This window comes from Copidosoma floridanum, unplaced genomic scaffold (assembly GCF_036245765.1).
Source record: "Copidosoma floridanum isolate Cflo_tuat_1 unplaced genomic scaffold, Cflo_Japanese_pri ptg000011l, whole genome shotgun sequence".
NCBI classification, from domain to species: domain Eukaryota; kingdom Metazoa; phylum Arthropoda; class Insecta; order Hymenoptera; family Encyrtidae; genus Copidosoma; species Copidosoma floridanum.
The window spans coordinates 576,916-601,225 of NW_028321888.1; the positions used below are offsets into that span (position 1 = coordinate 576,916).

The 24,310-nt window shown below is 32.5% G+C and overlaps 1 protein-coding gene across 1 annotated transcript in view; it reads right to left on the minus strand.

Annotated features, from left to right (window-relative positions):
• The window catches only part of mRpS16 (mitochondrial ribosomal protein S16), an 81,437-nt gene extending 58,082 nt beyond the window's left edge, over positions 1–23,355 (minus strand). The window contains exon 1 of the mRNA XM_014351167.3: positions 22,877–23,355. Coding sequence (XP_014206653.2) covers positions 22,877–23,002 — 126 coding nt within the window. The 5' untranslated portion in view covers positions 23,003–23,355. The remainder of the gene's footprint in view (positions 1–22,876) is intronic.
• Between the last annotated feature and the right edge of the window lie 955 nt (positions 23,356–24,310).

Sequence of the window (24,310 nt, forward strand, 5' to 3'; positions counted from 1 at the left end):
TTAGACTAAAGACTTTATTTCCTTTTTTTTTACCTGAGATTATTCCAGCTTCGATGTTGTATGTAAATAATTTTGTAATTCATAATCTTGTACCATTGCAAAGTCCTTCAGATATGTTTAAGTTTCATATTAACATAAGAATAGCGTTGATTTTTAAATCTAATTCGTGTGAAAAAAGACTTTCTTTACTACTATTTAAACATTCTGTAGAGAAATTAGTATAAATATTATTGTCTATATCATCTACTCCTTTGTGATTTGCTTTATCGATACTATAGTACGTTACTAATATTCCTACCATATTATTTAAAATTTTTTTGTTCAAAAAGTGAGTGTATTTATTTTGAGATGTTAATATAGCTTTACTTATAAAAGAATCATCATTATTAAAAATTTAAGAACACATATCATTTGTTTTCAATGTCTGAGGAATTATAAAAGTTTTAATTTTGCCTTCTCCTATATCCAGTAGCAATGAAGATAATTTTTTATCAATTGAACGTATATTATTTTTTAAATAGAAAATATTAAATAAAGGCCGAAAATTGGAAAATTTTATGGTTTCTTGAACAATAGTAATTTTGCTTCCGTTCTTTACTACTGGGAGAATTTGACGAAAGTCTCCACCTAAAATTATTATTCTATTTCCAAAAGGTTTATTACCACTAGATAAATCTTTTAAAGTCCTATCAGCAATTTCTAACGCTGTTTTTGGTACCATAGAAGCTTTATCTAAAATAATTACTTTTACATTACGTGATTTTTGTTTATCTGGCTCAAACTGGAAGAATGCACTTTCTATAGTGCTTAATTCTAAAGGAAGTCTGAAAGTTCTGTAAGTGGTCATTACCTTTGGAAGCAGAATAGAAGCAATACCTGTCTAAGCCATTGTAAGAATTTTTTTTCAATTGATATGAAATAATGAATTAATCTTTTGTATAGAAAAGTTTTTCCAGATCCACCGGGACCATGGATGAAAAAAAAATTTTTTTTTAAATTTTATTATTTCTTGAAAAATTCGACATTCATCATGATTGAGTTGTAAAAACATTTCATGGAATTAATGTTCACAAAATATTCTTTCATCATTGTCAGTATCAATATTTTTTTTCATCGTTTCTGTTGGTTCTGGTAAACTGAAATCTTTACAAGACATATTTTCAGAATTAAAAATTTCGTTTAAATGTAAAAGAGCTTTATTTTAATCATCTTTATAATTTTCAATGAAAAATTTTTAGTATTTGTTCCAAATAATATTACCAAAAAAATTTTCAGACATAATAAACCATGCGAAAATTTTTCGTAGTTGAAAAGGCAGCATAACGTTACATGCTTCTTCAAAAATTATATTGTTTTGAAAATCGTGTTCTACTAATCCCATAGTAATAGCTGATTTTAGTGAGGGAAAATAAAAAGTGATGGTTAAAAATTGATGTAATTAATTATGATCAATATACATTTATTACATATATAAATTTTAAGTAACAATTAATACAATTCGGGTATTTTTCCATACTTCGTGAATCTAATTTGCAATTACGGGGGTTGGTGCGCAGAGCGCGCAGGGGGCATATATAGTTATAAGAGCTTAGAAATATCTATTGACACATACAGGATAGACAGCTCATTTAAAAAAGGGAGCCACTAGAAGAAATAATAAAGCTCACCAACAAAAATTCAAGGGCACATCTCTCTGTCTATATAAAGTTTACCACTTTTATTTGAAATTAGCAGCTTGTTCTTTATATTTCTTTAAAAACAGACCAGTAATCATACCCAGCGTAAAAAATTTATTCCCGAGTATTTTCGAAAAATGCCATAGTCTTCCGAATTCTGTAAAATATACTTCAACATATTATTTTTATACTAACAATTAATTTTATCATTTTTTAAGGCCTTAAAAAATATTAATACAAACCTTATTTTGAAAAAATTACACTTATAACACAATAAAAGGGGGGGTTGGCGCGCGGAGCGCGCAGGGGGGCGGAGCCCCACTAGTATATATATATATATATATATATATATATATATATATATATATATATATATATAATAGTATATATACTCCGTATTGAACATTTAATACCTGTAAATAAATGTAAAAAAACATTCCAAAATAAAATATTGAAGACGAAAAACTTTGAACATTATAAACGTTTTAAAAATGTTTTGAAAGCATTATTAGGAGATTTTTTAACAGCTGCTCCCTACTGGCATCTGCACAACCTCAACAGCGCTAATAGACACGAGGTTAGCCTTTGCTGTGCCTTACTTCCACCCAGACCGTTTTTCACATCCCAATACATGAAGAGATATAAGAAATGAAAATGTAAAAAAATTCCAGTAAAAATTACCATTCTACACAGTGAACTAAATACAAATTGACGAGAAAAGGTGAAAATGAATGTTTTAACTATTAAAATTATAGTTTAAGTAGTAATAATTGTGGTCAGATCGGTAAAAATTATTATGCTGAACAGTAAAATATAAAAAGGTGGTTAATAAATTTTACGGTTCCAACATAGTACTTTTTAATAATCTGACTACAAGTTTTACTATTCAAACTTTATTTAATAACGTCCAAACAGTATTTTTTCTTCTTCACGTACGTTAATAACTAAATGTTTTTTAAGTATTTCTAAAAAATATGGTTTTATTAAAAGGAGTGATTCAAAGAGTAATCCTTTTCGCTAAAACAGGAAATGTAGAATACATTACGTGCATAAAGAGTTGCAAATCGTTTCATAACAGCACGTTACATTTTTGTAAGTAGAAATACTGAAATTTATAATGGAAAGTGATTATATAATGCACTGCTCATTTACGGTGGTACGGTGTTGAGCGTGTAGTAACACCGCCCTGGTGGTTGGAAGCTGAACCAATTCTACGACTAAGTATGTAGTTTAAACTGTAGATGAGCAAATAGAGTCAAAACATGAGTTAGGTATTTTATAAAAATGTTTATTGGATTTATTTAAATATGCAGGTAAAGAATCTCATAAATACGTAGAAGAACAAAAAGTTGCAAATACAAAGCATATCTTTTATTGCACCATAAAATTGGAAACGCCGTACCAAACAGGTGCAGTCTGTGTATATTTAAAATCGATTGATTTGTTTGGACAACCACATAAGCTGGAGATTCTTTTCTATACGCTCTGAGAAAAAATAATTATGTTATTGTAATTGTTTTTGCCCAACTGGATCTGGAGGAAGCTGTAAGCATATTCTAGATGTCTTCATACATTTGTCAAGATATATATGTTATTAAATGTAAACACTGTCTTCGTATACTATTACTCATATAATATTACTCGGTATACTAAGAAAAATAATTTCATTTACACTTGAATTATTATCGCAGCCAGACACACTACAAGGAAAGCATTGCAGCTTTAGCTTACTCATTTAAAGACGAAAAAAACTGATGATTTTGTTTACTACTGAAATGACATACTTGGTTGTAGAATTGGTTTAACCTCTATCCATCAAAGCAGCACTACTTGTCGTTCAACACCAAGAATATATTAAAACAAATTATTTAATTTATTGCTATTTACTTATGTAAGAGTAATTAGCACGTTTGGAACTTTCAGATTTGATTATCATCTTCAATTTGTTTGGATGGTACTTTTAAATCGATGTTTTTTAAGCTTACAACACCATTCGGTTCATTATCATTGTAATCTCATAAATATGGTTCATTAAACATTAGCTGCATTGTCTTTTAAAATTAAAAAAGCATCTGTTGCAACACAAAAAATATATGGATAGTACGAGCCGAGAAAATAACACAAATAGAACGATGAAAATGTAGTGTCACACAGATTCTCCTACTTCTAAGGCATTTTAATAGAATGGTTACCATTTTTGTTTTGCTAACTTATTTTTTATTTATCGTGTATTATACCAAATTTGGCTGATTTGTCAGCTGATAATTCTGCTGATATCTGATACCAAATCGTCAGCCAATTTTTTGACTGTGTGAAAAAATACAAGTCCTATCAGTGCGCAAAATACAAGTCTGCAAAGGAATTTTTTTTTCTTTTTTCGACATTACCAAAACTATTCAGAAAATTTTTTTTTACCATCATAAAAACTATGCTTTCTTGGACATTTGAAGTAAAATAAGAGAGGTAAGAATTAAGATGTTCGAAAAATTTCCAATAGTAAAAATTAAAAGTTCCGTGCCCTAAAAAAAGTTAAATTAGCTGATTTGTGATGCCAAATTACCAGCAGTTTTTTTGTACACTAAATTTTTTTTCTTTTTTAATTTTCTTTACTAACAATCATTATTTATTAGTATCAAATAATACAAAACAAACAAGTAAGTTGATAACAATACTATATAAAATTAACATTTGGAAAAAAAATCATAGTACCTCAATAAGAAAAAAAGTCCCACTTGAAAAAATCAAAACGTTGCATTATAAAATCATTGTGTTTTCAGCCATTTTGAGTTACTGGCGAATACGTTATCAGTGTAATTTAATTAAGATTATACATGGTAAAAATTAAAAGTTCTATAATTACAAAAAGTACAAGTCCCAGGAGTGCGAAAAATTACAAGCCGTGATAAAAAAAGTAAAAATTTTTAGGAAACACAATATGCGTTTCTAGGCATGTAATGTACATTACATTTGTTAAAAAATATGATTCTTACAAATATTCAAAAATGTGATAAAACGGGTGCGTTTCGAGAAACTTATAGTTGATCAAAACACTCCAAAACACTAATTTTTTATCATACTTGCTTCGTTCGATCGGAAAAATACAAGTACCCACTACAAAACATCAAAATTTTCATGATAAAAAGTGTGCCTTCCGAGGAGTTTCAAGTTGATGAAAACCGTCCAGAAAAGTTTTTTTCCGCACTTTGAAAATTTTTTTTTAAGTTGTATCCGAGTGATAAAATACAATTCCCAGCATCACGAAAAAAATCCAAAAAAAAGTTCCGACTAAAAAAGTCTAAAATTTTTACTGTAAAGAGTGTTTGTTCTGGAGAGTTTTAAGTTGATTAAAACGGTCGGGAGTAGTATTTTTTTCGCACTACGAAAATTACAACTTCCGTTAAAATTCAAACTGTGTATGATTAAAATTTTAATTTTTCTATTAGGACTTGTCATTTTTTGCACTTATGGGACTTGCACTTTTTTTTGATTGCGAAACTTATCAATTTTTTTTTTTATCAAAATCAAAAAAAATAACCTTTTCTATTTTTTATAGTGGATTTCACTTGCCTTAAAACGTATATTCTGTATAATATCAAAATCATGATTTTTTTATCAGGACTGCACTTGTGGGACTTGTATTTTTTCGTGGCCGTGAAAGTGTTTATTTTTTAGAATGGAATCACCAAAAAATACCCACTTCAGAATTTATAATCGTTTTAAAATGTATAAAACTACATATTTTGTTTCATAAAAATTCTGACCTTTTTATCAAAACTTAAAGCTCTTTGCACCTGAGGCATTTACTATTTTTTGAACTCGTGGAACTTGTATTTTACGTGGTCACGAAACTTTTGCATTTTTCCGAATTAAAACAAAAAGAATCTAATTTTTTAATACTTGTAATCTACTCTAAATGACTGAAAACGCACCTTGTGTTTTATGAAAATTTAAACTTTTTTCATTACGTCTACTAATTTTTTCACTTTCTAAAACTTGTAACTTTATGCACTTGTAGAACTTCTATCTTTCGTGATTAAGAAACTTGTAAGTCAGAAATAAAATCGAAAACTCACATTTTTGAATATTTGCAATGTACATTAAATTCCTAAACTTGTACTTTTCTATCACGGGTTGTAATTTTTCGCACTTTCTGGGACTTGTATTTTTGCATAATCACAGAACTTTTAATTTTTACCATGTATAACTTTAATTAAATTTTACTTTTTGAGTGTTTCTAAGTAACTCAAAATGGCTAATTACACAATGATTGTATAGTACAGTTTGATTTTTTCAATTGGGACTCACGTTTTTTTTTTTTTTTTGTATTTAGGTGCTATGATTTTTTTTTTGTAATATTGATTTTATGTTATTGTTATCGACTTACTTATTAGCTTTGAATTGTTTGATGCAAATAAATAATGATTATTAGTGAAGAAAAAGTTAGAAAAAATATATTTAATGTACAAAAAATCTGCTGACAATCATTAATCAGCTAATTTATCAGCTGACAAATCAGCTGTTTTTTTTAACAGATATCTTCATTTCATATATTATATTTTAATTGATAACTCGTAGCTTACTAAATTGATCTTTTTCGCTGTAACGGAACTTGCAATTTGTAAAGTGGGAAAAAAAACTATTCGTGGGGACCCATAAAATTCCTTAAGCCGCAAAAAGATTGGCAATAAAAACTTATATTTTGTATGCTCGGAACTTATATTTTTTATTCCAACGGAATTCGTATTTATTAAAGTTCGAAAAAAATAGTATATTTCGCCACTAGTGAAGAAAGTATGACTGAATACTTTATTATTGACCTTACCGTTACAAATCGCATTTACTGCTATTTAGGAAAGTATTTTAACGTCATCCGCATGGAAATTTCCTCCCTTTTCTAAGGGCAGTAAAAGCGATTTTGTAAGAGTGAGGGATTGGTGCATTTTTTCCTCTGAAATCAGTGGAAAAAAGTCGTACTTTTAGCGGAGCAATGAATTAAAATACATTTCTGCACCCTTTGAATCAATTTCTCAAAACGCATACATTTTACAATGAAAATTACATTTTTGTTACTCGGGACTCGAACTGATTCGCATCTGTGTGACTAGTATTTTTTCGCACCAGCGGGGATTTTCCATTTTTTAAGTACTTAACTTGAACATTTTTTAATCCAAAATTGTTCAAACCTTTTCATTTTAACCTGTCTCATTCTACTGTAAATATCCCAAAACACGTATTTTTAACGATTGTAAATATAATTTATTTTCGGGACTTGTATTTTTTGGCACTGATGGAAAACCAACTTTTTTCAGATCATGGAACTTAGTTTTGCTTTTGAAAATTTTTCGAACATCCTAATTTTCACCTCTCTCATTATACTGTAAATGTCCCAGAACGCATAATTTTGATGATGGCAAAAAAAAAAATTTCTGTCTGCACTCGTATTTTTTTGCGCTAACGGGACTTTTTCAGTGCATCGCATTGTAATTTGTGCTGTCAAAAATTTTCAAAATCTCTCAATTTTCACCTGTATAATTCTACTGTAATTGTCTCAAAATGCATATTTTTGACGATTGTAAATGTGATTTTTTTCTTTCGGGACTTGTATTTTTTGGCACTAATGGAACTTTAACTTTTTTCAGCGCACGGAGCTAGTAAGTTTTGTGATTGAAAATTTTCCGAATCTCTTAATTTTTCCCTCTCTCATTACACTGTTAAGGTCTCAGAATTCATAGTTTTGATAATAATATTATGTTCCTTTGAGACTTGCCTTTTTCGCACTGATGAGACTTGTATGTTTTCGCACAGTCAAAAAAACAGCTGACAATTTGGCATCAGAAATCAGCTGACAATTAAATCAGCTGATTTTTTTAGCAGTGATTTATTTTGTAAATGACAGAATATTATGTGATCGAAGTTGATTCATTGTTTATAATAGCTTTAATAAATAGTTTTTAAACACGAGTGTGAGTGTGTGGTTTTTTAAACAAATCAATCGATTTCAAATATAACTATACCACATATGTTTAGTACGTTTCCAATTTTACCATAAAATATATGCTTTGTACTTGCTACATTTTGTCCTTCAATGTATTTATGAGATTCTTCGCCTACATAATTTTTTTATTTTTTATTATTATAGTGCTTTACGTCCGGCTATCTTGTAAAGGCACTACTTAGGGCACTTAGCACTTGGGATTGGGTAGGAATTGGGATGGGATTGGAAGGGGGGGAGGACCCCAACAACTGCTCCGCATTCGCCCATGATAGTTGTCATATGGATCAGGGAAACCTCGGGAACTCTTCCGTAGGAAAAACCTGATCCGGAACAGCCCGATGTATCTGCCTCATTTCAGACCTGGTGTCTAAGCTGCAGACTTAGCCCGCGGTAACATGAGTACAATAAGCCAGCGGAACGTCATAGCGTCAGAGACAGAAGTTCCTTAACTACCAGTTGTTAAGCTCTTGCATTTCTCCGCCGTGAAAAGTGTGCATCGTGCACATGGAGCGGAACACAGCGAAGCGTAATGGTGGAAGTCGGCTAAATAATGATATAATTTTCTTCTTATATCGTTATTAAAATTTTTAGATGTGTAAGCATGATCATGATTGTGATATTCATGTTTCTATTATAATGTATTATAGGTAAGCGTTAATAATTTACCTAAAATACATAACATCATCAATAGTTTTCCGCTGGAAAGCTATGCCCTAATTGGCTGCTGTCATGACGCGGCCGCTCTGTTCCGCTCCATGTGCACGATGGACATTTTTTCCAGCGGGAGCGGAACGCGTAACTCGTTTAAGTAGCATAGTGGGGGTACTCTTTTATCTTTCCGCTGTGACGTTTAGCTAGATATTTCCGCCCCATGTAACCGCAGCCTTAGACAATGGGGCAGATATTTGGCACACCTCTCCACTCACAATGTTGAAGAAACAGAGAAACAGTCAATTAATCCATGAAGCGAACAGCAGAGGCGAAACGGCGAGACTTGAACGGTCACCCATCCAAGTACTCACCGCGCTAAATGCTGCTTAACCTCGGAGATCGACGGGACTGCAACTCTATCGCTGAGACATCGTGTCGGTCATCTACATAATTGAATATATCCAATAAACTTATACATACATGTAAAAGTGTGTCAACATGCTTTCGGTAATTAATTCTAGTGTCGGTATTTAAGGGGATTTAATTACTTTCTTACAACGCTACCTAGCTAGCAAAGCTCGCAAGGGAGCGATACTATATATATATATATATATATGGGTGATTCTGCCGTAAGTGTCTCATTTCGTGTCCAGGGTCCAGGGCTGATGCTACTACATCAGGGACATGTTTCTATATTTTCTGTCAAAGTTAAACTGAATATTGGAATCACATTAAGTTATAGTAAAAGTGTTAAGCTCTCTTGGAAAAAACTTTTAAGGTGATAGATTGACTCATTAATGAGATAATGAATATAATATAGTCAAAATGTCTGTTATAAATACATTGTTAAGTATTGACGTCATATGTTATATTTATGTCACAATAGCATGTATTTTTAAGGACGTTCGGTAGAGATAGAATTTTCCAGTGAATTTTTCTGAAATTTTGACCTGACGTTTTTGTTGTTGTTGCAGTAAACCTGTCAAAATTTTAAGAGGTTCGTCTGTTTAGTTTTCGAGATATTAAATTTCAAAGCTCAGTCATTTTAAAACGGTCGCTTATGGGAAAACTATTAAAACTCAGTTTTAAGCAACCAATTTCAGCACGTGAACGTATTAAAATAAATACTCGGATTTCCCGCATCTCGGTACACGTGTGAAGTAAAAAAACACGCGTAATTTTGCTATGTACTTTTCGGGCGATTTTGCCAATTTTTATATACGTCACAAATAATGTTATGAGTTTAATGCATACCAAAATTCGCGACGATCGTCTGATTCGTTAATGTAAAAAAAAATAAATAAAAGTTGGATAGAAACGCAATAGCAACTAAGCAAGTAGCGGGAAATTCAAAATGCTCTGGGATGTGAATCAGTACATATTTCAATGTTATTGTAGATATTTACGCATTTTCGTATAAAATACAAGCTTATAATGTGTGCATGAGCGTATGTACATTACGCCCACTCCTCCCCATAAGAAAATAACAATGTATTCTAATAACACGTTATTTATTTTTCTCATAAAATTTCAAATTTATGATTATTTCTGTTCCTTTCTCAATTGACGTAGTTTGGAGGTTATAATGTTTGGCTTTAGGCATTTTTACGAATAAAATCTACGAATATTAATAGAATGGTCACAAGTTTTTATAATTACTTATTTACTCATTTTCAGTACATTTTTATAACGAATCAAAGTCAAATACTTACTGCTTTATCACAAAAGCATTAAACATACACGTATAACACTGTCTGTCGTAACCGACGCAGCAGACGAGCAGACAGTGCAAAGTGCAGTCGTGCAGACTGCAAACACCTGATGCATGCACATGAACAGTCACACATTTAAGACTCGTACGGCATTGTCAAATCTTCACTCATCACGGTTTCTCCTTGTCCCGCAAATGTTTTCCCCCACCATCTCTACCGAACGTCCTTAATCCATAACCAAAAGTTTTCATCAAGTACTATATGTCCCACGATTTAAACTGAAATGTCAATAAAGGGGAACTCACTTTTAAAAACCACACTGTTGTTATTCATAACAGCTTTCAGTGGTAACTTTTCTAATCTCACATCATAACGAGACAAACGCATGAGCTAAAGGTGTCAAACGTTTCAATCTCTTTAGATAGTACAGATTTTAATTTGTAATTTTGCTGTGTACAGAAATTTTGGTCACTGCAGTTGACTCTTGGCCCCAGCACTCTGTTACTCACACATATCGACGCCCCGGACGAGAACTATACCCTGCTTCAAAGCCTAGACGAAGACTATGCCCTTTTCTCAAGTCTGGACAAAAACTATGCCAAATATTAGTAGGGAGATTGCTGACTGCCATACTACGGAGTGTGCCCACTTTTTTCCAGTGATTCGGGCACCCCGCTGCGGCCAAGCGGCCGAAAAAAGCGCACATTTTTTTTTATTTGAGCAGCACGGTAGGGGTATGAGAGGAGTGGATTCGCGTGGAAATGTCCATATAGGCGCATATCTTGGAGACGCGTGGAAGGGGTAAACACAGTGTGCGCATACGAGGAGAGGAGTGGAAATGTCGGCTACATAGCTGTATAGCTGAGCGCACAGACGAAGCAAGTGACGACACGAGTTTTTCCCCTTTAAGTCTTTGACTCTGCAACCGAGTATATGCTATGTATATTTAACTGACTTGCTCTCGCTCTGGTTTTAATGTTATCTATAAATCTTATTTAATTGAATCAAGGAACTACATGCTTAATAATTATATGCACAGACTTTTGATTTCAATACATTATTTTTTAACTCTCCCGTACTTTTAACATTCCCAAATCCATTTACGTTTTTAAAAAATGTATGGCTTCAACCATTTTTTCGGGTTTTAAGTACGGCTTTAACCACTAAATTATTAACTTTACACATCCTAACTGCTGTGAATTAAAGGACAAGCTTCGAAGAATATCCATGAACATACGTGACTTCGAAAGAGAGGGTCCACGTGTCCTTTGGATGGCTGAGATGAAAATGGCTTATGCCGCTTCGTGGATTGTTTCGCACTTAAGGGTTTAAGTCCACATCATGGTAGATTTTTCATTTTTTTCTTTTTTTTTTTTTGCGAATCATCATTTTGTCTTTATTTCATTTATTTATGTATCGTTGAAAAAAAATATATGTGTCGTCATTTTTTTTTTCGGATACATCAAAATCAATATTGTTACTTTGATACTTCTTGTTAACAAAGCCATCCCATGGTTTTATAATACTAAAATAACAATTAAGGATTTCAACATAATTTGTGCATTTTAAAACTCCTAAGAAATTATGAACTTCCTACGAACAAAAAAAAAAGTCAAAGGCAGAAATTTAAATTAGAGTACAATCATCAGCGCCAGTCTACTACTATTTCCTTAATGTTGAAATTTTCATCAGTAAATGAATTTGATGAACACCATAAAAAATAGTTTTGTAAAAATTTTATAATTGTTTGCAAATCTTTAATGATGTGGGCTACTTATAATTATTTTTAGACTGCCAGAAAAATAATAATGAATGAAACATTTCGATAAATTAGTAATAAAAATTGTTCGTCAAGATTCTGAGGTAAAATATTTTCATAATATTGCAGTATTTTGTTTGAAAAAAAAAAAAAATAATAATTAATTAACTTTTGAGGGTGATGATTAAAATAAAGATAATTTTAGGTTGCAGATTATTAAGGAAGTGTAATCATTTATATAAAATGCAGAAAAAGCATCGTAATACTTTTTACAATGACACCATCGGGTAAGTGCAAGAAAGAGTCTTTTTAGAGTAAAAACCAAGAAAGAGTCTTTTTAAATTTTCGGGCAGAAGAAAGTCTTCTTAAACAAAAAGAAAAAGCCTTTTTATACAGAGGTACACTCGCACTAAGGTGTATTGAGCCAGCGTCTACTGGTACGATTAAGCCCAACAAAACGTTGGTCAAGATTATTATTCGACATTTTGATTTCTTATTTGCTCTTCACCCAGCTCTTGGTTGGTCATGTACCTCTGTACGAATCCACACATTTATTCTATACTGGAGAGTAAAACGAGAAATTTAACAAAAAGACATAAAAGCATTTTTAACCAATTTGTTTACTTCTACTTTAAGGTGGTAATGTATATATAGCTATATATGTCAATCATATACATACATACATAAATGTAGTACCAACTTAAAATCGGAGAAAGAAAAACTAAAGGCTCTTTCTTATATTCAGTTTGGAAAGGCTCTTTTACGCCTAATACTTTGAAAAGACACTTGCTTATGCTAACCTGACAAATTATTTAGTCAGAAATTGTAAGAGCTAAGAAAACTTTTTAACTACAAATTTATGTATGAATAAAAACCAAGTCTGGGTCTATTTCTGTTTGCAAAAACTTCGATTAAGAGTTAAAGGGGACGTTCAAATTATTTACTTGTTTTGTTGAAAATAATCATAACAAAGACATTTTTGATACAAAAATTTAATTTTTAAGTTGACTGTACCACGATAACCCCCTTAAAATAATATCAACATATACATTTGTAGTGCAAAATCTTTTAAAAATCTACAGTTTTCTGAAAAAATCAACCAATTATTTATCCTTGTTTTCCATTTTTTTCTTAAAATCGTGAAGTATTCAAACTATTGTTTTGTGTATTTAAGATCATACTTCTTTATGATAAATTAATTTAGCTATGATTCTCGAAAATTAGTATGTAGAACTATAAAAAAGCTATTTTGAAGATTTTAAAGTTAAGCTACTTGTCGTGAGAGTTCCGCGATCTTTTTAATAAAAGCAATCTCTGTCACGTGGTTGAAGATACCGATAATACGATTGTGCTAATATAAGTACAAAAAAAATTAGCCGCCTTGCGTTGTATGGCTAGAGGTGTTTTTTGATGGTCTATCTTATAAACTACAAACAATCGAATAAATTTATGCAAATCGTTGTGTGTTGCATAAAATGTAAAATTAATTGACTGATTGCGAGAATTATAAGTGCAAATTTAATTTAAATTCTAATATTTTATATAGCTATTAACATATAAAAATACATATGTATTGCCACCTTCAAAACAGAGGAAAATAAGTTCTTGTTAACTGTATAGGATTTAAGCGCTGTCAAAAAATTTTGGTAACTATTTCTGAAAAATTACAATAACAATTTACTGTAGGTAAAAAGGTTAATTGTTTATACACAATACAACTTCTTTTTTATCCATACTCCGAGTTACAAGTGGTTGAAGCTTATGTCTTAAATAAAAAAGGCTTTGTTCAGTCTCTGTAAGACTCTTTAATCTAAAATGCACTCTATTTATAAAGACTATAAAATCTGCTTTAATGTTTGTACATATTTGTAGTGAGAACTTTGTCAATGCAATAACCACAAGGTATTGATAAGGAATGTAAATACAAGCTAAAAAACATAGTACATGTACGTAGATAAATATACACGTATACTTGGATGTAAGTTGTACTTTACTAGTAATAATCATATTTGATATAATCGTGGTAAAAGTATAAGTTTCGTTCTGCTTTCGGCTTTTTTTTGTCATAAATAGGATGTTCATAATTTCTTAGGAGTTTTAAAATGCACAAATTATTTTGAAATCCTTAATTATTATTTTAGTATTATAAAACTATGGGATGGCTTTGCTAACAAGAAGTATTAAAGTAACAATATTGATTTTGATGTATCCGAAAAAAAATAATGACGACACATATATTTTTTTAACGAAACAGAAATAAATGAAATAAAGACAAAATGATAAATTGCAAAAAAAAAAAAAAGTAAATAAAATAAAAAATCTACCATTACGTGGATATGAACCCTTAAGTGCGAAACAATCCACGAAGCGGCATAAGCCATTTCCATCACAGCTATCCGAAGAACACATGGACCCTCTCTTTCGAAGTCACATATGTTCATGGATATCCTTCGAAGCTTGTCCTTCAATTCACAGCAGTTAGGATGTGTAAAATTAATAATTTAGTGGTTAAAGCCGTATTAAAAACCCTAAAAAATAGGTAAAGCTATATATTTTTCAAAAACATAAATGGATTTGGGAATGTTAAAAGTACGGGAGAGTTAAAAAATAATGTATTGAAATCAAAAGTCTGTGCATATAATTATTAAGCATGTAGTTCCTTAATTCAATTAAATAAGATTTATAGATACCATTAAAGCCAGAGCGAGAGCAAGTCTGTTAAATGTACATAGCATATACTTGGTTGCAGAGTCAAAAGATTCATAAGAGAAAAACTCGTGTCGTCACTTGCTTTGGCTGTGCGCTCAGCTATACAGCTATATAGCCGACATTTCCACTCCTCTCCTGTTAGGCGCACATTCGGTATACCCTTTCCACGCGTCTCCAATATGTGCGCCTATATGGGCATTTTCACGCGAATCCACTCCTCTCATACCCCTACCGTGCTTCTCAAATAAAAAAAAAAAATGTGCGCCTGGTTCGGCCGATTGGCCGTAGTAGGGCGCTCGAACCACTGGAAAAAAGTGGGCACACGTCGTAGTACGGCAGTCAGCAATTTCCCTACTCATCTCTGACTATGCCTTTTACCCTAGTCCGAACGAAGACTATGCCTTCTCCTGGAGTTTAGACGAAGACTATGCCTTTTTCCGGAGTTCAGACGAAGGCTATGGTTTTTTCTCAAGCCTGGACGAAAATTCCGTAATTTTAGGTAGTCTAAAATAGGCTTAAATGACTACTGAAACGAAGCTTTGTCAGCTAACTGTTCGTTTCCGACGCTAAAAACCCTGTTTTGTTATTTTTTAAGGCCTCAGCAGAAAATATTTCTTGTTCGATTTTAACACTATCGGTTGTCTTTGTTTAATTCTATATAATATATTTTTTTCAAGCGAGTCTAAATTTTTATTACCGAAAACTTAATTCAATCCTACACTGAAACAAAATCGGGGGTACTACTGTCCCTCAACATGCTACATTTGTATCAAGTGAGCACGCAGCCCATCTCTCAGACTTTGGCTCAGTAGCTGAGCCGGAAGGAGCTGTATGAGTCTCGTTTGAGAGCAAAGGCAACACCGTCTCTAGAGCGTGTACGTAGGTCCGTGGCCGGCATAAGCTTTGTTCCAAGAGTCAGGATCGTAGCAGTGTAATGCAGAACACCCGAGATATACATATATATATATATATATATATATATATATATATATATATATATATATATATATATGCCTAATACAGGTATACGTCAACACTACGTTCACTTACAGCCGACGTGAAACACACTGATGAGGTAAATATCCCAATTTTGAGACAGGGTTGAGGGTACTAAAAAGTAAATTTAGCTATTCAAAACTAAAAAATACATATAAGTAATAAATTTTCTGTATTATAAAATAAAATGACGTGTTCTAACAAAAAAAAAAATTCATTATAGTGTATAACTAAGATTGTAATGATAATTTAATTTGAAATAATGGAGAAAAATATGAGGTACCGATTAATGGCACATCAAAAAATAGCATGGCCCAGTGGTGACACTCGCTTAGTCCCGGTTTATGGGACATACAAAAACTGTTATATTTAACCTACCGTGATAAAAAAATATGTTGTAGCTCGTAAAAATTAATATTAAGTTTAATGATATAAAAAAGTTCATTCCACAAAATCAAAATCTTTTATAATTTTACAAAATAAGCTCAAAGGAAGATAAAAATAAGGATTTCAAATAATTGTCGGAAATAATACTAATTTCTAGTGATATTCAAACTTAATTTATTCATCCATATAATTTACATTAGAATTTAAATAAATAAATAGTATGACGCACGACAATAAACTTTAAATTTTGACAAACAACAAAATATTGAGAGAAAAAATTCTATTAATCTTATTATACCTACTTTTTTTTTTTAATTTTTTTTAAATATCTTTAATTTGTTCTTGTAACTTTATTAAGCCTCTTTTATTTTTTTTATATCTTGTAATTGTTTTTTTTTTTTCTCTTCTTTTTATAAAATAAAATCAATGCACGTCATATAATGAAATGAAAGTTACAATAAAATAATAGAATTGTGGATTTCAAGTTAACAAATCGATTGTATAGTCTTATTGTCTGCACGTAAAAAGTATGCGATAAAATAATTATTTTTTGATAAAATACTTCGTGGTTATGAAAAAATTGTTTAAAGTGAAAAAAATCATGAACTAAAAAATTTGTAGAATAAATTTTTTTTTCATACATTTAACTTTATTTACACCTTTAGAGGCAACTTCTTTTGCTATTTTTCTGTCAGTCTTTTTTCTCTTTATTTCTTTCATTTTTTAACTAAAATCAATAAATATTGTTAATTAAGTAGGTAATTACAAAATAAAGAGTTCTATGACTGCTCAATTATAAGGTTAGGTGGACGATTTATTACTGTATGTCAATAATTAACTTTCTATGAAGTTGGATATCAATTACAATAACTTTAAAATTGATTAAAATACACTGTATTTATTTTGACGTAACAGAATCAATGATTTGCAAGTAAAAACAACAACTTTGCTGTGTCTCGTTTATCAGGACAAAGACATAAATATGAAGTGTACGTAAGTACGGTACATGAATAATGCTGTACCATTGACTGGGACCTTCAAATTTCAGATGTACGTACATTGAGACATGGTTATAAATAAAAAAATCCGCATTAAAAATACTGATCTTTGTTTTTAAATATATTTAGGAATACCTGAGTTCATGAAAAAAAAACACATCTTGACAAAAAATTCAATTTAATTAAGAAAAAACTCAGTAAAGTGAAAGTCACAATAGGTGCTGATTCATACGTCCCATAGATTAATACAATGGCAGAGTTGCAATAATCATTTTTTTCATAATATTCCATATGTACTATGGCTTTGAAAATAAGATATATGGTCAATCTTTCCACGTATAATAAAACGAAATTTTTTTACAATCCTGTATATTCTGCGTTATTTAAATATAAATTGATTTCAAAACATCCCATTCATTGGGATGTTGTCCCACAATCGGGACATTTACCTTGCATGGTTTCAGTGAGAAATACGACTTTCTAATTTCTGATAATATCTTATAAGTAGGTACTCAATTTATGATTCACGGTTTGGTGTAGAGGGCTTCTTCAACAAATACAAATACCCCGAAGAGGTGGCACAAAAAATTTCCAGTAAGTTTATACATATTAATAAAACATAAATAACGGATGTGTTTATATAACCTCACTTGTCAGTCATGTGTTATGTGATCCTTCTTTCAATTTATGATAGGTAAATTCATAACACTCTGTTGCCCTTGTAAGCACAGTTCTTGGGTCACATACGCAGCTCAGCGGCTGCCAGTGTTGGATGAGGAGGATACAATTTTGCATTTTTGTCACTAGGACCTATCTATAGCTACAGATCCTAGTGAGAAAAATGCAAAAGCTGAATAGGAGGAGGGAGGAAACCAGTGGTTCTCCCTAAATGTAACTGGCAAACTAGCGGGAAATTAAAATTGGCTATATGGAGCAAGACGCAAATCCCCAGATAACTCGACACAATTTCATGCACAATAACTTAATAAACTAATCCCAAGCTACTTAACCCAATAACCCAACGGGCCAATAAACAGAACCATGAGTTTTAATGAATAATAAAATTTATTAATTAACAAAGCAAGCGCCAATTCCCACACGACCCGAGGCGCTTACTGGTCGTTTTAATTATTAATGATCAATCAAATAATAACGCAAGTGCCAATCCCCACACAACCCGGGGCGCTTACTGGCTGCTTTAATTATTGATAAAATATAATAACAACGAAAGCGCCTATCCCCGCACGACCCGGGGCGCTAACTAGCTGCTTCAATTATTGATAAAATAAAATAATAACGCCAGCACCTATCCCCACACAACTCAGGGCGCTCACTGGCTGCTTCAATTATTGATAAAATAAAATAACAACGCAATCGCCTATCCCCACACAACCGGGGGAGCTTACTGGCTGCTTCAATTATTGATGAAATAAAACAACGATGCAAGCGCCTATCCCCACACCACCCAAGGCACTACTGGTCGTTTTAATTATTTATGATTAATAGAATAATATTAAAAGCACCTATCCCCACACAACCGAGGGAGATTACTGGCTGCTTTAATTATTAATACAATAAAATAATACCACAATCGCCAATCCCCACACAACCCGAGGCGCTTACTGGTCGCTTTGATTATTTACAATAAATACAGTAATGCGAACGCTAATGTCCACATGACCCAGAAGGCTTGCATTATTTTATGATTTTAAATAATTATAGTGACCAGTAACAACCCCCGGTTGTGCGGTCGTTGCCACTTGCGTTATTATTTTATTTTATCAATAATTAAAGCAGCCAGTAAGCGCCCCGGGTTGTGTGGGGATAGGCACTTACGTTATTATTTTAGTTTATCAATAATTAAAGCAGCCAATAAGCGCCCCAGGTTATGTGGGAATTGGCGCTTGCGTTATAATTTATTAATCATTAATTATTAAACCGACCAGTAAGCACCCCGGGTCATGTGGGGATTAGCGTTCGCATTATTGTATTTATTGTAAATAATCAAAGCGACCAGAAAGCGCCTCGGATTGTGTGGGGATTGGCGATTGTGTTATTATTTTATTGTATCAATAATTAAAGCAGCCAGTAAGCTCCCCCGGTTGTGTGGGGATAGGGGCTTTTGTTATTATTTTATTAATTATAAATAAGTAAAACGACCAGTAAGCGCCTTGGGTTGTGTGGGGATAGGCGATTGCGTTGTTATTTCATTTTATCAATAATTGAAGCAGCCAGTAAGCGCCCCGGGTTGTGTGGGGATTGGCGCTTGCGTTATTATTTTATTAATTTTAAATAATAAAAACGACCAGTAAGCGCCCTGGGTTGAGTGGAGATAGGCGCTTGCGTTATAATTTTAATAATTATAAATAATTAAAACGACCAGTAAGCGCCTCGGGTCGTGTGGGAATTGGCGCTTGCTTTGTTAATTAATAAATTTTATGATTCATTCAAACTCATGGTGCTGTTTATTGGCCTGTTGGGTTATTGGGTTAAGTAGCTTGGGATTAGTTTGTTATGTTATTGTGCATGAAATTTTGTCGAGTTATCTGGGGATTTGCGTCTTGCTTCACATAGCCAATTTGAATTTCCCGCAAGTTTGCCAGTCACATTTGGGGAGAACCACTGATTTCTTCCCTCCTCCTATTCAGCTTTTGCATTTTTCTTACTAGTATCTGTAGCTATATATAGGTCCTAGTGAAAATAATGCTAAAATTATGTCCTCCTCACCCAAAACTGGCAGCTGCTCCTTCCGTTCAGTGCAGTAACAGCACCACACTGCCAGAGATGAGTAGAGAGATTGCTAACGCCAATGCTACGGCGTGAGACAACTTTTTTCCACTGATCGGGGCGACCCGCCGCGGCCAGCCGTCGAACCAAGGCGCACATTTTTCGAGAGTGCGAGACTCGTATCGAAGAGCGTGCGCCTACAAGAAGAGAAGTGGATTCGCGTGGAAATGAGCATATAGGCGCACATTTTGGCGACACGTAGAAGGGGTATACCGAATGTGTGCCTACGAGGAGAGAAGTGGAAATGTTGACTATAGCTATATATCTGAACGCACAGCCAAAGCAAGCGACGACACGAGTTTTTCTCTTTTGACTGCAACCGAGTATATGCTATATATATTTAACTGACTCTTGCTCTCTCGCTCTTGCTTGAATGTTATCTATCAATCTTACATTCGATTAAATCGTGAAACTAAATGCTCATAATTATATGCACAGAATTTGATATCAAAACATTTTTTTTTTTTTCGTACGTTAATACTTAATTTGAAATCTATTATTATTTTGAAAAAATGTTCAGCTAATTTTTTTAAGGATAACAGTTCAGCTATAACCACTGGTTAATTATTTTTCCTCATCATAATTGTTATGAACTGTAGGACAAGCTCCGGAGGTTATCGATGAACATATGTGACTTTAAGATCTCCTTCCCTCGAAGCTTCGATAGCTAAGGTAATAAGGGCTTATGCCACTCCAGTTCTTGTTTTGCTATCTGAGGATCGATTCCAACTGTCGGCAAATTTTTTTTAACGTGATTCATCATTCTAGTTTATTTTCTTTATATTTATGTTTTATTTATGTTTTATAAATAATATTAACAAACCCTTTTTTCCCTATACATCGAAATACATTTTTTAAATACTAATTATATTAAATAATTTCATAAGCTGATACTTATCGTTAGCATGGCCATTTCGGAATTTCATAATACTAAAATAATTTCTTAGGATATGAGTATAATTCTTACATTTAAAACCCCCAAGAAATTATTAACATCCAAAGTAAGAGAGAAAAAATCCTTATACATAATTTTTATTAATTTTTAGTTTTTTTTTTTCCAAGAAATGATGAAGCTGTTCTGATCGATATTTTTATCTATCTATACTATAATCATAATCTTCGAAGGCACAAGAAAACTTACATAAAACTCCCTAAACATTTATTTTCCGTCTTTTGTTGTAAACAAATTTTAGGTATACCTAGCAGCTAAACTTATTGTGTTGATTAAATATGTAATTTCAATGTCAATTACATAATGTTGGTTCTAGACCAAACTTTTAATTAGCGTATGTAAATATCAAAACTTAAAACCTTTGAAAATTATGCAACAAAAATCTGAACAGTAATGAAAAACAGATCTTATAAATTATCGAAAATTATGTTCAAGCTTTAAACTTTTAATTTTTTGAAATTCATAATGTAAGTGACAAGTGGTTGTAACTACCAGGTAAAAATTTTAAGTAACATAACAGTTAACTTGATATATAAGATCTGTTTTTCATTACTGTTCAGATTTTTGTTGCATAATTTTGAAAGGTATTAATATTATTTATAAATTTCAACAAAACATAAATAAAAATAAAATAAACTAGAATGATGAATCACGTTAAAAAAAAATTTGCCGACAGTTGGAATCGATCCTCAGATAGCAAAACAAGAACTGGAGTGGCATAAGCCCTTATTACCTTAGCTATCGAAGCTTCGAGGGAAGGAGATCTTAAAGTCACATATGTTCATCGATAACCTCCGGAGCTTGTCCTACAGTTCATAACAATTATGATGAGGAAAAATAATTAACCAGTGGTTATAGCTGAACTGTTATCCTTAAAAAAATTAGCTGAACATTTTTTCAAAATAATAATAGATTTCAAATTAAGTATTAACGTACGAAAAAAAAAAAAATGTTTTGATATCAAATTCTGTGCATATAATTATGAGCATTTAGTTTCACGATTTAATCGAATGTAAAATTGATAGATAACATTCAAGCAAGAGCGAGAGAGCAAGAGTCAGTTAAATATATATAGCATATACTCGGTTGCAGTCAAAAGAGAAAAACTCGTGTCGTCGCTTGCTTTGGCTGTGCGTTCAGATATATAGCTATAGTCAACATTTCCACTTCTCTCCTCGTAGGCACACATTCGGTATACCCCTTCTACGTGTCGCCAAAATGTGCGCCTATATGCTCATTTCCACGCGAATCCACTTCTCTTCTTGTAGGCGCACGCTCTTCGATACGAGTCTCGCACTCTCGAAAAATGTGCGCCTTGGTTCGACGGCTGGCCGCGGCGGGTCGCCCCGATCAGTGGAAAAAAGTTGTCTCACGCCGTAGCATTGGCGTTAGCAATCTCTCTACTCATCTCTGACACTGCCGTCTTTCGTGCGATCCGCGAAACCAGCTCAGTCTCAGTCAGCGCTCCAGTTTGGCTGATTACTAGTTCCGAAACGAGTGTTGCTATACTCACGCGCTACCTACGGAACTGTAGTATTCCCGATTTTGTTCTAGTGCACCATTACATTAGTTTTATTTAAAGAATTAATGGATTACAAAATTTTAATGATTTTGTAAAAGAAATCTTTTCTCTAGCAATAATGACTTACTTTAATATCCTTTTGAACTACAGTGAAACATTCAAGCTGACATTGACATCATTAAAAAGTTTTTGTATATCTTGGATCTACCTAATAATAACAGAATAATATTGGAAAAGAAATAATTAAAAAGTTATGATTTTCATTTTAATTTTGTTAGCCAGCTGATGAGGCTGAGTATACATGGAGTTCTGAACTTTCACGACTAGCTGTAAGCCTGTGTAAGTCGAGTAAGAAGCAAGAACATACACTCTCTTGGTTGTACTTTAGACTGGGCAGAACCACCTTCAACCGATTAAGTAATAAGAGTAGATCTACAGCTCATTCAATATAAATTTTTAATAACTTGTGGTACAAGATTATGTCAAACATACAAATACTAGATTTCTATTGATAGATTTTGAATTTAAAAAATTTATCAAACAATAAGGCTTCGCATGCAAAAAAGACACAATTCTAATTTTTGTTTTTTGAATACCGGCTACGTCACTACAATTAATAATGTTGTAAAATTTATATATTTAACAATGCTGTAAATTTCTGATATATAACAATTCCAAATAAATGTATACAATTAAATTATGTTAATGAGTAGTACAAAATTTATACTTTACATCTATCACAATGATGTGGTAAAAAGGCCTATTACTGCAACCATATCTCACGAATCTAATAGATTTTGTTCTACTTTTGATTATAACTCCTGTTCCAGATGCTACATGCAATGGTATACGAGGCATTTCGTGAAATTTAACAATGAATGAAATAATGACTCCAATTTTTAATAATTCTTCTATAGCTGAGAATACCAACTTTCACCCTAGACCTGTTGACGTGTAGATGAAGAAAACCAGGTTGACTGGTCCTGAACCAAGTTTTGCATCTTAAAGCAGTTCTGAGACTTGTGAAGCTGGCGTCCGTAAATGTTAAAAATTATTACTTTGCAACAATTCGGGGCTTAAACGATTCCTCGTTACTTATACGAATTACGGAGGTGCACAAATTAATATGGTTGGATAAGTCGACTCTGACTTTAGTCGAATATCGATGTTTTACTTAAAAGAATCGACTTTTTAGAATCGAGCTGACGTCTCTTCAAGTCGCCTAGAATCGACTTTTACTTGTAAATGTAAACTTATTAAAACTATTAGAAGTCGTAATTTTTAAATTAATACACCTAGAAAACAGCATAGAGATATACGTCACATACGAAATATGAACTGCTCGTTCTCATGTATGTACGGCGCTGAAATATGGAGGCGAGCTTGAACAGGATGGAACAGGTAGATTAATTGAGTCTTGAGGTTTGCGGCAAGTTAGGTCCAGTTTGTTCCTGAAACAAATGAAATTCGCTTCCCACACTTCCAGAAAGGTCAGAAATCTTTATTGCTGATTTTGTTTTATTAGTTCCATATTTACTCGCCAGATGGCGGTATTGCTGTTTTTGTGGAAATGCTAGAAACGGAATTAATTACTAACATGGTCTAGTCTAGAACCTACGTGTTAAACAATTAAAAGATATTCTTACCATAGACAAATACAGATCTCGACTGCTTAGTTTTAAGTAGGGCGCTGAAGCACGAGTAGAAAGAGATACCATATCGAACGTGGGTATCTGTCTTTCTTGCCAAAAGTAAGGGTCAGTGAAATAAGGCCAGTCAATGCAACTACATAACCGTTGGCGACGTGTTAGAGAGACAGACGAACACGTTCGATAATGTGTCTCTTTCTACTTGTGCTTCAGCGCCATACATAAAAACGAGCAGTCTATCTTATATGTATATGGTAAAAAAAACCCCAACATCAAGCTATTCAACGCAAAAATCTAGGTTTGTTTCTTTATCCATCTTAAAGCGCTCCAAGGTAAATAAATAAACAAACCTTACTTCTCTTGGACGTTGCCAGCGTTGGGTAGGCGGATTCAATATTGAAAGTTTTTCCCTAAATCGTATCACTATGTATACAATCTAGAAAGAATGTTCCACTGAGAGAAAAGCAGTAAAGGAGCATTGCCAAAGATGGTACCCACAACGTGCGAAAATATAAAA